Source organism: Carya illinoinensis, chromosome 11 (genome assembly GCF_018687715.1).
Source record: "Carya illinoinensis cultivar Pawnee chromosome 11, C.illinoinensisPawnee_v1, whole genome shotgun sequence".
Taxonomy (NCBI): Eukaryota; Viridiplantae; Streptophyta; class Magnoliopsida; order Fagales; family Juglandaceae; genus Carya; species Carya illinoinensis.
Genome location: NC_056762.1, coordinates 10,016,029 through 10,031,613, shown reverse-complemented (window position 1 = coordinate 10,031,613; position 15,585 = coordinate 10,016,029). Strand labels below are relative to the sequence as shown.

The window sequence follows — 15,585 nt, the reverse complement described above, 5'->3', positions numbered from 1 at the left end:
GATGTAACATTAAATGATAAGTTTACAAGTAAAATATAATAAATAATATCAAATCATCTAATACAATATCATGAGATGATCATATGATAATGAAAAAATAGATGATAAATAATATTACTCTTCGTCCAATCACACTCATTGAGATGATGTAACTCATTTTATGAGCAATATGCTCATAAAACATTTCTTTATTAAAAAAAGAGTAGTGTAGCATGAGCTCGGTCTTGAGAAGAATATTTTTTTTTTATTTTTTATATTTTCAAATATAATTTTTTAAAAATTGATAATATCACTAAAAAATTTTTTCTTAATCACTAAAAAAAAAAAAAAACTTTTATCGGATCCAATCGCGACCCATATCTCACTGAGCCTAGCATTTTTCTTAAAAAATGTTAATTCTTAAAAAAAAAATAATAATAATAATAATTAAAAAAAAAAAGAAAAAAAAAGGGAAGAGGAAAAAGCTACCGAAACCGAATCACTTGCATTTGAAACCTTTGGGCTTTGAGTCCAGACTGTCCCCTCGCCTCCCTCACGTTGCCGAACCCTATTTCTGGCGGAAATCTGGTTCCCTCCCGTTTCCCCTCAGTATCACGTCCCTCCCTCCCTCCCCTCCGAGCGGTAGAGCCCCCTTTTGAAAATCCAAGCAGCCAGAGTTCGGAACCCACCGGCTAAAGCAGCCATTCCTCCTTCCCACTCCGTCCAAGCAACTGGTGATCGTTCCCGAGCATTTGAAAATGCACGTCGCAGTTTGAATCCCGATAACACTCCATCCCGGCCATCTGAGTTGACATTGGTTTATTCTTTGTGACGTTGGGTTGTTGTTGTGGTTTCAATATAAAAGTTTATACGATGGAAATAGATAGGGTGGATGGCCGTACAGCAAACCAGTTGAGACCACTTGCTTGCTCCCGCAACATCCTCAACCGCGCTCATGGTTCTGCCAGTTGGTCTCAAGGTAAGTTTTATCTCCCCTTTTTCACCTTGAATTGTTTGTTATTTCTCTTCTTTTGCTGGACATTTCTGAATACGTCATTTAGCTTATATTCTCCTTATAGTTTTATGTTTTATCCTGTTTCTAATTGGGGTTTTATGGTCCTTTTCTTTTGTAATGAACTTGTACTTTCTATTTTAGTCTGTCACTGTCTTGTTATTTTTTTCGCGATAGTTTGTTTCGATATTCCGTTCTGTTTTTTAGTTGAGTATCTTTTCTCATCCTTTCTTTTTCGTGTTTGGGGGCGGTGGGGTTCTGTCACATTTGGTTTTTTAGGAGACACCAAAGTTCTTGCTGCGGTTTATGGGCCAAAAGCAGGAGTAAAGAAGAACGAAAACCCTGAGAAGGCTTGTGTTGAAGTTATTTGGAAACCCAAGACTGGGCAGATTGGTGAGTTTATTCTCTATTTACTTTTATCACCCGACTTTGCATTTGGCTAATATTTACCCATTAATAAAAAACTTATTTACAAAATATTTTTGAAATATGCCATTTCAATTGATCCCACAAATCCATTTATGATCGTTTTATCCTCCTATACATCTGATAGATTTTGGGATATAATATTTATTTGGAATTTAACGGTTAGCAATTAAATTGAGAAGTTTCAGTTTAGTGTTTTGTTGGTGGCAAATGTCCTACTAGAATCCAAATCCACATGAACCTTAGAAGTTTACACATTTGATGTATTTCTGTTTAGAGAATGTCCGATTATAAGTTTGTGTTTGCCACTTCAGAGATAAAGATCTATCACTTTTTCGGCTGATGATGAGTTTCCAAGAATCCAGCTTATAGTCAATTCAAAAGGATTTGAAATAAATTGTGTTAGCTCTGTTTCAGAGTGTCTTGAATGATTCATGCCATTTAAACTTGTATATTTCTCTGTGGTTCAGGAAAACTTGAAAGGGAGTATGAGATGATTGTGAAGAGGACTTTGCAAAGCATTTGTATTTTGACCATTAATCCAAATACCACAACATCAGTCATAGTTCAGGTAAGTTGGTTTCGACTCATATGGATAAGTTTTTTGTATTTTTATTTTTTTGATAAGTGGATAAGCTTTCTGTATTTACTTACTACTTGTGTTACTTTTAGCTGTCCCTTATTAGTCGTGGCCACTTAATGACTATAGTTCTGAATATGTTAGCTAGATGTCGTTGGTCCACAGAAAGGTTACTTTTGCAGTTGCATTGCCCACACACAGGGCAGCATATCATCTAAAGCTGTATGAGAAGTAACCTTTTGTCCCCATTCATTTATTATTGCGACAAAAAGTGTCAAGAGAAGCATAATATCAGCAATTAGGATAAGTGCTAGTCTCCTATACCCTGTATCTAGTATAGAAGGTGGCAAATAGGATACTATACTGCCTGGGAGAGTGATTCCTGCTCTTTCTAATGATCCAGCAGTCTCCAATTGTCGCCTTGACTGGTACTTTTGAAGTATAAGCACATATATGACTTGGGCTTTCATTGGGTTGTTACAAATGGTATAGGAGCTAAATCTCAGCCAAAAATATGAGATTTGAGCTGTACCACCTATCATGGAGTGACCTGACAAGGACATCATGAATTTAAGAAATGGAGATTGTAATATCCCAGATTAAGTATAGAAAGTGGTGAATGGGATCGCGTGGAGTAGGTGTGGTACTGGTTTTAAGCAAGTCGTATTGTTCATTGCCTAAATTCAGTCTCATGTTACTTAATCTAGTAGCCGCCATTATGCAATATTTCTTCCCGTACTTCTATTTTGTTGAAAGTTCAAACATGAAATATTTCTTGCTTTTGATGATCACTATTGAAAGAGTTTATCAAAGTAGCATCTTGGCAGAAATCCTTTAGCTGTTGTGGAGAAATGGGATTTCTTGGGATAATGATACATGGGTTGGCACTTGGCTTTGGTGGCGGACTTGGGGATGGAATGTAGGAACAGACCAAAGTGGTAAGGAAAAAGGAGTTAGGACAATGCTTTCTGCATCAAAGTCTTTTAGCTTGCAATTTTTGGGTACAAGTATGTTTTTTGCCGTGAAGATAAGCTCATGACTTCATGAAGCCTGATGGTGGTAAATAAATTCAGATTACAGGCATGCATGCATGTTTATGTATCTGATTGTCAAAATGTACTTTGACATGGCTTTGTTAAGCGTAAATGGCTGAAAATTTAAGTTGCACAAAGTGGAGATATATTTGAACTTTTAGGAACTGCATGTAGATTCTCTGCAAAAGTCCAATGTCATAGGATTGTCAGGCAAGTTAAATTCTGTACCTTCAACATGTAAGATTTGTGTATTAAATATATCTTTAGGCTGATAGGGAGTTATGATGAAGAATGTGACAGATGACAGGGGATACATGGTTTCAAGTTGTCTATTTTTGTAAGCATCATGGGTACATATAAACTTAGCTTGTAACTGATTCAAGGGGTGGAACATTCTTCAATCTCCACGGGTGCTGATATGTAAAGTAATTTTTTTTTTTTGACAAGTATGAAATTTATTAAAACCACGTAATTAGGCATAGCCTAAGTACACAGAAAGTATACAAGAGAAAACACCTAATTACAAACTAAAGCTGAAAAACAGCTTGAAGGTCATTGGAACTAAACCCATCCATTACAATAACCAAAGCCCAAAGCAACAAACTATGAAAAAAGAAAGCCCTAATCCCATCCACCGAGCGTTCTCTATTGTCAAAACAGTGACCATTCCTCTCATTCCAAATACACCACATAAGACAAAGAGGAATCATCTTCCAAACAGCTGCTTTTTGACGATTTCCTTGAATCCCGTTCCAAAGTAATTGAAAAGCTTTGAGCTAATAATTAGCTTCATACTTCTGTCTTGAGTTTATTTTTTCAATGTTTTGCTGCAGGTTGTCAACGATGATGGTTCTGTATCCTTTATGGTTATGTATCTTTCATATAATACACTTATAGAAGTTTCTGGTGGGTGGATAATCAATCTCTGATCCATTTTGGCCACATTTTTCATACTGGAGAGTGAACAGAGAGACCTAACTCTCTTTCCATTTCGTTCAAAATTCCACTTCATTCTGGTCTCTTGCACCCTTTTCGACCAATTTTTTCTGTTTTAGTTGGTATGTTGTGTGAGCTCGGTACAGTTTTATCAAACTATTTTTTTTATTTAACAATTATTTTCATCAAAGCGAGACATTGACCATTTGGTTTGATATTAAAAGGAACAATGTTAATATTAAAAAGCATATATGTGATGGTACAAACCAAGTTTTTTACGTAGCAAGATTTAGATAACTGGTAATTTGGATTCTCTCACACCTTATAAAATTTGTTCCTTCTGAAAATTTGTACCTGCGGACTTTATTAGTGAAGGGAGTTTTTGGATGTCCCTTGTATTTGTTCCATATATTTCCCTTCTCCTGAAAGTGATTACCTTTTTAATGTTTTTGGAAATGAGCCCAGTCCTTACACCAAGTGAACCATTTATTTTTTAATTGTTTTAAAGAGTTGAGTAGTGCTATTTTAGTGCCATCGAAGAAGAAAAGGTAATAGTTTTTTTTTATAGGTAAAAAGGTACTAGCTTTTTACCATGGGACATAAGTGATTTTGTTGAGTTAAGCACTTATCACAAGGAATTGGAAGAGGTAAAATTATTGACCTATGCCTAGTTATCAAAAACGATTATCGACCTATGCCTTGTTGAATTTGCCAACTTCTTCCTCATCTTATTTTGTCAATGTGATTAAAAACTCCTTTACTAAGTATATTTTATAGCTTCTCCCATGTGCCATTAATGCTGCATGTGCTGCCCTTATTGACGCTGGAATTCCTCTAAAGCATCTTGCTGGTAATAAAGAACCATGATTATCTTCTGTGTTCCTGTTTGATGGATGATTGCTGACTGTTTTAAACTGCTCAGTGCAGTTGCAATATGTTGTTGTTTGGCAGATAGTGGATATGTTATACTGGACCCTACCAAGCTTGAAGAACAGGTGATTAAAATTTCTTGTTTTAGTTTATACTATGCCTTAGGGTTCTGATATTTCAGCTCTTTTTTTTTTTTTGCTTCTGCACCTGTCATCAGTGGTCTTGGTGAAAAAATCTGTTATATTAATGAAAGATGCCCCAAGAGTGCAGCTTCCTTCGTGGTTGTGCTCATTCCGAAAAGGAAAAGGGAAATTTGTTGGGTTCAAAATGGCAATTGCTAGTTGGTGAACACCAAAGCATTAGATTAGGCTTCCTGCAAAGTAGGGAAGGCTGTTTGGTTAGTAGGCTTTTTAAGAGTTTTGGGAAAAAAAATGAAATTTTTTTATTGAATTTTGTGATAGTGGGTAGTAAAACAGATTTTTTTTTTTTTTTTTTGAGATGTGTTTTGTATTGGGTTTTTGGTTTTTTACAGAAACCTAGGCAATGATTAGATAAATTTTTTTATTATAAAATTATTTTTGGGGATTTCTTTTTTGATGACGAGAGAACCATCCAATGGCAGAGCCGACTCACCCATGGAATTATTTTTGGGGATTTAAAAGATGTTTGAATTAGAGTTGAAGATTTGTTTTAAATGGCCTTAATTTTTTAGCTCAAAATCTTTATTTTTACAAAACCAAATACAAGCATTGATGAGCTCAATTCAAAGCAAAGAAGAGAAACAAATAATAAACAAACTGCAGTTCTCTTATTTTCCTCACTTTTTCAGCAGTAAAACAGATGACAAATACCAAAAACCTTACCTTTGAGGATCTGTTCTTTTTCTTACGCAATTGCAGAAAATGAAAGCATTTGCTTATTTGGTTTTCCCAAACTTGATCCTCTCAGTCCTCCCAGAAGGATCATTAAAGGTGGTAGGAGAACCAATGGAACATGCAATTATAACGTCTGTTACCCAGGGTGCAATGTCAGGTATCTATCACACTTTGGGGATTATTGTCATCTTGAACTTCTATTAGTCTTCGTCTGTGTATTCAATATTTCTTCAGCATTCTTTGATTTAATCAATTGTTTCTTTGCTCATAATTTTTAATTAGTTAAATCTTAGTACTGTCAATTCACTTTGTCCCACCTCCTTAAATGTTTGAGGGGAAGTTGGATATTAGTTCCAATGGTCTGGTGATCCCACTCTTTCCAGGAGTTATAATTTGTGGGGCAGGTGCAATTAGCTCCTGATCAAATTGATTTATCCTTGATTTCTTGGATGGAGTTCCGCATTCTGAATTCCCGATGGCTTTGTCAGGGTCTTGTAAGCAATAGACATTACTGTCCACGTAGTTGACCAGGGAAATTATTTTCTGGTAAATTCGAGACCATTGGAAAACTGGCTTCACTGGTCATATTATGGGAGACTTCTAATCCTGGAACAATTTCTGGTTAATATCTACACACAGGTTGCCATATTTCTAAGACTACGTTTAATACAAATGGGTCACCTGAATTATCAGTCTAGTTAAATTGAGCTCTTCATTTTTAGTCTCCTCTCCATGGCATGCAAATGAAAATTCTCTTACTGGGTTAGAAGATGCTTGTATATCTCAAAAGCTTTAATGGATGCAATAGCGTTTCTAATTTGATTAACTGACTGTTCCAGTGGATGATTATCTTCACTGTCTTGACCGGGGACGTGCCGCAACTGCTAAGATGTCTGCTTTTCTCAGGAAGACCTTGCAACCGCAAATCTCTAGTGACTCATCCAAAGCTGGGTGATCTCAGTTTTTGTTCAGTCCAAATACATCTCAATGGTGGAAGTTGTACTGGGCTATTTCCTTAGGTTATCCCTTTTCAAAGATGTTCATGTAGTAATTGGGTGGTACCATAACCCCACTGCATGTTGTAGTCTAGTAGGTGGGTTTTCAATCCCACCTTTGTAGTCTTATGCTTTTGATTTGTTGATTTATTTCCTAGGTCATTAGAGTTAGGGGTATGCAGCAGCATATTGCTTTCTGAAAGCTATACATCTTTACCTCTTGTAGGTTTAGGATATTCAGGCTCTATTATTTCTGTCTTGACCAGGATATATCCTGGATAGCTGCTACCCTGAAAACGAATACGCTGACTCTCTATTTATAGGCTTCGGTGGAAATTGAGCTTCAATTCCCCCTATCAAGGAAAAAGAATTCAATTTTCATTAGAACTTAGTAAATTCTACTCATAGATTGATTAATGGTATCTTATTAGAATAAGTTATCAAACACCTGTTTTTATTATTGAAGAGGATGCCGGCACTCTAATTTTATTGATATATGTGCTTTTGGTGAAGAAATTAAACAATTTTATATCAAGGTATGGAAATTTTTCTCTCTTTTAAGGAGATTTAAACCTTTTGTAGTTTCCTTTAAAAGAAGAAAACCTTTGTAGTTGACAAAGTCTAAAATAAACCAGAGACTTTTTCTTGACTTTCTCTTTTCTGTATACAACCCACTTGTTCCATGTAGGGATGGTTTAAACAGATTCTGGGTAAGTTGTTGAGCCAAGTCCTATTGGAAAAAACACCTATTTTATCTGGAAAAAACGGAGCTGCTTAACTAAGAAATAAGATTTTAAATTCATGTCTTGTAAAATATTCCAATTAGCAATGTTGGACAATAAAGCAGAAGAGCAGCACTTTGGCAATATCCAATTAATTGAGTTATTGGCTTATATAACTCCATTAATTAATGTAATATAACTCCATTAATTATTTCACAAGTAGAGTGGACAATTAACGTAATAAGAGAATTATGTAAGGAATATGCCAATTAGGCCTGTGTTCTGATGCCGACGGAGTCGGAATTGTGATTCCGAATTCCGATTGTAAAATAGCCATCCATTATTGTTGTTTTAAATTTATTTTATCCTTGTTTAATAAAAGCTCAATAAAAACTAACTTTATATAGATTTTATTTTTGTTTAGTATTTTTCAATTAAACAAATAGGAATTATTTTATTGAATGGAGTTTGAATATGTATTTTCTATACTCTATTAATATTTCTCTTTTTTGTTTTTGTATGTGATGTTAGCTTGATACTTGAAAGTTGAAACTTTAGTTTTTATTAACTTGAGGTATTTTTGTATAGATTTCATTCTTATTTTTAATTTTCTTGAAATATATAAAAGCATGTTTTGACTAAAAATTATTAAATATATATATATATATATTTGGTTTAGGTACAACAAGTATTAGGGATAATAGTGTTATCCCAAAAGGTCAAATCTGTTTGAACATATTAGATTATATAATTAATTATTATATATAATTTAGAAAATCTTAAACAATTGATAATAGAAATAACAGTTTATTTCAAAGTTTGATTAAACAGTCTATAATAATAAACATATTGATTCAACTAAAAGAAGAACATCATTTGCAGCATTGTACTTGATCATTCGAAATACCTGAAATTAAGATAAAAAAAGTCTTCAATCAATAAATGTAATCAAAATTGATCCAGAAAATTGAACATTAGTAAAATTTAATTACCATTAATACCAATAAAGATTAAGTTAATTTTGATATCAACTTAGCTTTATCCATATTCCATCAGTCATCGGCAACTATACTGGAGTTCACAATTACATCTGTGAAATGATAAAAAAAATATAAATTAAATAGATTTATGAAATCATAAAAATAATTAAATAATCAATAATAAAAAAAAAAAGTAAAATAAGGTTACCCTCTTCAAGCCTATAGCTCTCATCATCAATGCTAATGCTATATAGTCCAAGGGGTGTATCACTGATCCAGTTTTGTGTGCAAACAAGGGCCTCCACGGTTGACGGCGACAAAGAACTTCAAAAAGCATCCAACACTCGACCTCAAGTGCTAAATGCCGACTCAGATGCAACTATAGTAATAGGAATGGTTAGCACATCTCGGGCAATATGGGAAAGGATTGGATACTTGGTGGAATTAGCCTTCCACTAAATTAATATTTCAAATGCAGGACTAGGTGTTTCAACCTCTTCGATAAAATACCATTCAACTTCTGAAGTACACCCCATAATATTTTTCAACGCAACGAGCTGATGATACTCATCATAATGTTGTAATTCTAACGGCATCGAGGCAATGCACTTAATGGGCTAAGGTCATCAGAGGGAGGTGTCAGAGTCAAGTGTGAGGTACCCGCTGAAGATGAAGGTTGTCCACTATTTTTGTAGTGGTTGTACAAGTCATCTAGATCAGTTTTAAGCGCTATAATAAACAATGCAGCCTTCATTGCCCTGAGAATGGAATTTGCCCAATATTCTATCATGGCCGACTTGATTCGGGGGTCAAGGATTACAGCCATAAAGAATAATCTATTTATCTTCTCAACTTGCCCCCAATATTTATTATATTTGGTAAGCATCCTCTGAGCCATACCAAATAATAGTCTGTTAGGGTCATCACAACCATCTTCCAAGTGGTGGTGTAGTGTCGAGATCTGACTGAACCACAAGTTTGCAGTCGTATATGCGGATCCAGATATTTTCATAGTAATATCATAAAAAATTTGCAAAAATGTGACAAAGAATCCTATACTCGTCCAATCATGTGTGTCCGGCGGACCGAGCCCCTTTCCTGTAGGCTCTAGCAAAGCATACTTAAGGCCCCCATCCTCCAATTCCATCCACTCAAATACTTTTTGGTACTTCTGTGCCACATCTAACATCATGTATGTAGAGTTCCATCGAGCGGGAACGTCCAAGCACAACATCAGTGAATGTTTTATCCCAAGCTGTTCTTCTATTGTCCTGAATTTTTTAAGCCTTTGGGGGAAGCCCTCACATACCGCACAATGTTGCAGATTTTTGTAATGGAATCGTCAACCTCTTTTAACCCCTCAGTAACAATCAGGTTGATTATGTGAGCACAACAATGAATATGGATAAACTCATGGTCCCAAATGACATCATCTTTCACTCTCGTATTTCACTTGAACCATTCAATTGTAGTATCATTGGCACTGACATTGTCAACTGTAATGCATAAAACTTTCTGAATTCCCCAATCTTTCAAGTAATCATCCATCTCCGCCCCAATTGATGCACCCTTATGATCATTGATTTCTTTGAATCCAATAATCCGTTTTCTTAAAGTCCATGAGCTGTCGATGTAGTGTGCTGTAATACACATGTAAGAAACGTTCTGTATGGACGTCCATGTGTCAGTCGTAAATGAGACTCTTTGGCCAGTTGTCATCTCGGCAAGTGCATCTCTCAACATCTTCTCACTGTAATGAGGGATGACCATTTTCTTACGTTGCGTACCATCAGTCGCAGTAGAAGTTTTGTAACTTAGCTTTGTTTGATCTTTGGCCGCCAATCCCTTCACTACCTTATACCTATGGCAACCATTTAGATGTGATATCAAACAAGCGGTGCCTTATTTCTTTGAATGACATCCAACTTGTTGGCCACAATGGTTACAAGCCGCCTGCGGTTCCTCGGGATTACCGTCAACTTTAGTGAAATGTTCCCACGTCCATGACCTTTTTTTATTTGATCGTGGTTGTGGTGGCCTAGCCCTTGTGGATGGAGGTGGTACATCCGGCCCATCCCCAATAGCCATCTCATCCTCCTCACTAAATGTATCTCCATCTTCTATGTCTACCGGAAGTGGGAATCAACTACTTGCACATGAAATTTGTGTTCTAGAAGTGGGTTTGGTTCACGGTGGTGGGAATGGAATTGTGGCATCCTGATCCTGTTTTGGGGTCCTATATGGTTGCGCATCCATAGCTTGAAATTTGACACATATATATAAAAAAAAATTAAGAAGTTTATTAAATTTTGAGTGAAAATTTGAAAAAATTGTAATAATTAGGATAGGAAAACCAAGGATTAATACAACAGCAAGTCATACAAGTAGCATCGAGAAGAAGAAAAAAATTCTACTATATATATATATATACGTACCAGACATTCTTCACTCAAGAGTCAGGATCCCAAACAAAGAAAAAATTTGAAAGAAAAGCGCATATAGGGGGAAAGAGAACAGGTTACAAAAGTAATGAAGATGACAGCTTAGAGACTTGAAATTAAATTAGTATTTGATACAACCAAAATTAAGCCATACATAGGGTCAAGAAGAAGACCTATCATCATCATCATTCCACGCAGTTTCACGTTGTAGTGGTTGGTGGGTATATTTTCATAGTTATTTAAAAGGTTAGGATTTGAGTTTTGATTCAAAACTCAGATCCTAACCTTCATCACTGAAGTTACTTTCTATTGTTTTCAAATAAAATGTTTTTCTTATGAAGGGCCAGAAACCCAAAGATAGATGAAAGCAGATTCTTATGCAACTATGAGCGACATATTTTTTTGAGGGGATGGAGAGTTATGCTTTGTTTTCCTCATCCGGGTGATCCATACATCTTGTCGATTGGAGAAACAGTAGTATAGCTTCGTTTAATCGATCAATCCTGTATGCATATTGGGACATAGATTTTGATAGATTTTTCTTTGACCAATTTTTTCCTTGGGGTTCGTTTTTAGCTAGGTCACACTTCTTAATTTTATCAAATGTTTATCTCACAGGTCCAATGTGGCTTGGGTCGTACTGGTTATCTTTGGCCACATGAAGCATATGGTATAGTCCCAGAACTGCTGATTAAAAAGCTAGGATGGAACTCTCATGTGAGAGATGTACGTGGTCTAGGTCTTACCATTGGTAGATGCTTTGTTTTTTTTTTTTCTCTCTCTCTCTTTTGCAAACAAGTTCATAGTCCAGTTTCATTGCCTTCCACCCACCACTGCCTCACACAAGCCTCACTGCCAACTTCCCCACCCCTCAATCGTCCAAATCTACCACTGTCTACCCTGGCTTCCCAACTTCCCCCATTTCAGCCAAAGACCAGAGGCAAAGACATCCATAGTGGGCAGTACTCAAACTCAATATGGCAACATCAGCTAGGACACAACAAAATAAAAAAATTACAAAAGCCTGAGTTTTGATTTAGTCCAAATTACAAAATAAAAAAATTAAAAAAGTCCAAATTTCATTATTAGTATTTCATTTAAAAGGTTAGGATCTGAGTTTTGATTCAAACTTTAAGGCCTAGAGAAGAAAAAAAAAATAAAATAAAATAAAAGCATAGAGTTAACACCACAATATCTATTGCTATGAGTACAAATTTTTAGAGCAATATTAAATATTCAATAAATATACTATAACTCAATTTATGTGCATATCTATTTACTGAACTTATAATCATGAAATCCACTCTATCATTAGTTTAGAGATTATAAGTTCATGAATCATAACCATAGCCCATTCCATAGATCTACTAATTATTTGATTTAAGTTAGGCAAGAAGAATTTTGAATTAAAAAATATATTCTATAAACTGTAAAAGTAATAATCGAGTTCAAAGTTTTTGTTTGTGACATTTCCACAAACAAGTAGCATTCAAAGTCCAAAATCACAAACAAAAGAGGGCTGAAAATCACAAACATTTCCTCAATACATTCGTACATAACTTCGTTCACAGAAAAATCAACAATGACTAATAATACACAATCAAATTTCCAATTTGAATAATAAATAATATAAAAAATTCAGAGTAAATACACAATCCTAAAATTTAAATTTACCGATTGGAAAAAACTAGGAGGATTTTGGCGCTGCAGCGACGGCGACATCTGGCAATCTACGGCGGATTATGGTTGGTGGGGGGCTGTGGCGTCGTACGGTGTGCAAGGTCTCACGATGAGTCTGTGTCACTATGAGAGGCTGAGAGCTGAGCTGCTGAGGAGAGAGAGATGATTGAGTGAGGAAGAAAGAGCATTTAGAGGGCATTTAGTCGTGATTCAAAACGGCATCGTTCCCATTTAAATGGAACGATGTCGTTCCAGTCAATAGGTGGACAAAATTCAGATGCAAAACGGCGTTGTTTTGCATCTAGATTTTATTTTTAAAAAATTCAGAATTCGGAGTTGGAATTTGGAACCAGTGGGTTACTGATTCTGACTCCGACTTTAGTTATAGAGTCGGAATTACTTCGATTCCGACTCAGATTTTTGAACCCTCCAATTCTGTCGGAGTCGGAATCGGAGCGGAAATACATCAGAATCGGAGGGGTAGGAATTTTGCACACCCCTAATGCCAATGAACATGCCAACCACAATGGTCAACCACAATGCCAACCATAACTTCCTTTAATGCAGTTAAAGCAAACTTTTGAATTCCGTTTCGGTGATCGTTTTGGTTGAGACACTAAAACAAAATATTTCGATATCGATATATTTCAGTGTACCGTTTCAGGATAGACGTTATATGAATAAATTATATATAATAACTATATTCTAAAATAAAACCATTACAAGTTTTAAAAATATACATACCTAATAAATTTAATAATAATTATCAATAATCAATACAAGTCATAAATACATATATTTATAAAACTCAATAAAATATTCAATAAACACGCCTACCCATTCCTCATTCAAATCAAAGATGCCAGTCATTTAAAATAATAATCATAGGATCTACGTCCTTCTTTAACTTCTCAAAAGAAAATATTTTAAAAATATGTAGGCCACTTTTTTATTTTTTTAATCAAATCCCATCTCTTTTATTTATTATAGGTTAGATGTAGACATGTTGACGCTGACACATATTAATTAGAAGAGGAATCAATGGAGAAAGAAGAAGATGAGATGAAATTACAGATATGCCATGGGAAGAAAACTGTGTGTTAGATTTTCGGACCGAAATGGTGATTCTGGCCGGAACGCCGGAATCAGTTTGAAATGACCTGAAACACACCGAAATGACCAAAATTAAATTCGATACGAAATATTCAGCCACATTGTTCTGGAACAACTAATTCAGGCCATTGGCTAGAACAGAACGATTTTCAGCATTGAGTGTTAAGTCAATTTGGCTTAAGAAGTATTTCATCATATTGACGCACCTTAAATTGCTACCCCCATTACTATCTCTCCTTCGTCCCAACTCACTTCTCTACTTGTGGCTTTTTGATTTTCAGTATTGAGCGTTAAGTCCATTTGGCTTAAGAAGTATTTCATCATATTGGTTTCACCCTAAATTGCTGCTCCAACCCTTCTCTCTTCTTCGTTCCACCCCACTACTTTGCTTGTAGCATCTTGGTTTTCAACATTGAGTGTTAAATCTTGGATTTTAGAGCTGTAAGTTTTATATTTTGGTTGTTCTTGTAACACTTGATATTTTTATTTAAGAATTATTATTATTATTTTTATTATTAATAGTATAGTTGTGTAAAAACAAAATTTTTATTTAAAATTATATTTTTAAGTATGATTTTATTAGTTTGGAAGTCTTCCACGTTCCTTGGCCCAAAAGATTTCAGCCTTGAGCCGATTTCTTCCATTTTGGCCTTGAGTCGATTTCTTCATCTCGAAGATTTCTGAGTTATTGACTTACATGAGAAATCTTCGTTGTTATAATTTTATTCCCTTGCACCGAGTAAGTCTCATGACTAGATTCCCAGTGTAAATTTATCTCTTACCAGTGGTCTGAAGAAAAAATATATATATATATATATATCATAGTAGCTCTCTACTCATTTTTTCACACCTAGCCACAAGAAAACCATAGCCTAAGAATTTTACACAATCAAAAACATAGAAACCACACTCCCTCAGTAAAACCACCGTAGCCTCCTTTCAGAAATCATCTAGAGGACACCATTGCAATGATCACTACAGGGATATCGAAACACCTCTAGAGAGCTCAGAAAGTGTCCGCCATCATCTTCCACCGCAGCTCAACCACTCAAATCTACCGCACTTCCTTTTGGTGATGAGTTACGAAGTGACATTAAGGAAGCAGTGCACCAAGATAAGTAATTTGATCATGAATTAGGATCATTATAGTTCAATTTATATATGTATTATTCAAGCCAGTTCATTGATGGCCCTTTTTATGTACCACTCATGTCATATGCAAGCATGTCATCTAGCACAACACACGATAATTTCATTCAACATCATGTTTAAATTTAGTAATTTACAGTTATTTATATCAGTATGTATATCATGCATCTCATCTTGCATAAGACACAGTATGTATATCATGCATCTCATGTTGCATAAGACGCATAAGCTATCTTAAGTACAAGTGCAAGATAAGATCAGAACAGTTTAATCAAATTAATTAATTAGATAGCCATTCAGATGCATGATACCAATGCAGTTCAGATCAGGTTGGATGTGCAAGCCATGGACTTAAGCGTGGTCCACTGTAGTATGCCAGAGTACTATACAATTGGCTTCCTTTGTGCTGCATCAAGGGAAGCTAGTGCACAACCTTGCACATAGGATTAAGTATGTTGGCCAATCAGCTCAGTGAAATCAAATTAGTCAAACAAGTCAGTTAATTCAGATAAATCAAAACAAGTCATGCACAGCATAAGTATCAGCATGATCAGTCATGATTTTAAGTTCTCAATATGAAATGATTTATGAAAAATCCCTATGTTTATTATGTTTACATTGTGATAAGTTTCTTATTGAGTATTCAACTCATTTTAATTTATTCTTCTTTTCTTAAAACTCCACCTAGGTCAGGATGATGATCAATATGAGTAGGAGGGCCAAGCTTAAAAGGAGCAGACTATGAGCTTAGTGACTTTGTTGTGTGATTTTCATTTTAGTTAGTTTGAGAATT

The 15,585-nt window shown here is 35.2% G+C and overlaps 1 protein-coding gene across 1 annotated transcript; it reads left to right on the top strand.

Annotated features, from left to right (window-relative positions):
• The first annotated feature begins 474 nt into the window (after positions 1-474).
• LOC122281486 (exosome complex exonuclease RRP46 homolog) lies at positions 475-7,098 on the top strand. Its single transcript, XM_043092994.1, has 8 exons — positions 475-958; positions 1,271-1,384; positions 1,888-1,988; positions 3,865-3,885; positions 4,745-4,817; positions 4,895-4,962; positions 5,737-5,869; positions 6,552-7,098. The coding sequence occupies exons 1-8, from the start codon at positions 853-855 to the stop codon at positions 6,665-6,667; spliced, it is 732 nt and encodes a 243-aa protein (XP_042948928.1). The 5' UTR covers positions 475-852; the 3' UTR covers positions 6,668-7,098.
• The last annotated feature ends 8,487 nt before the right edge of the window (positions 7,099-15,585 follow it).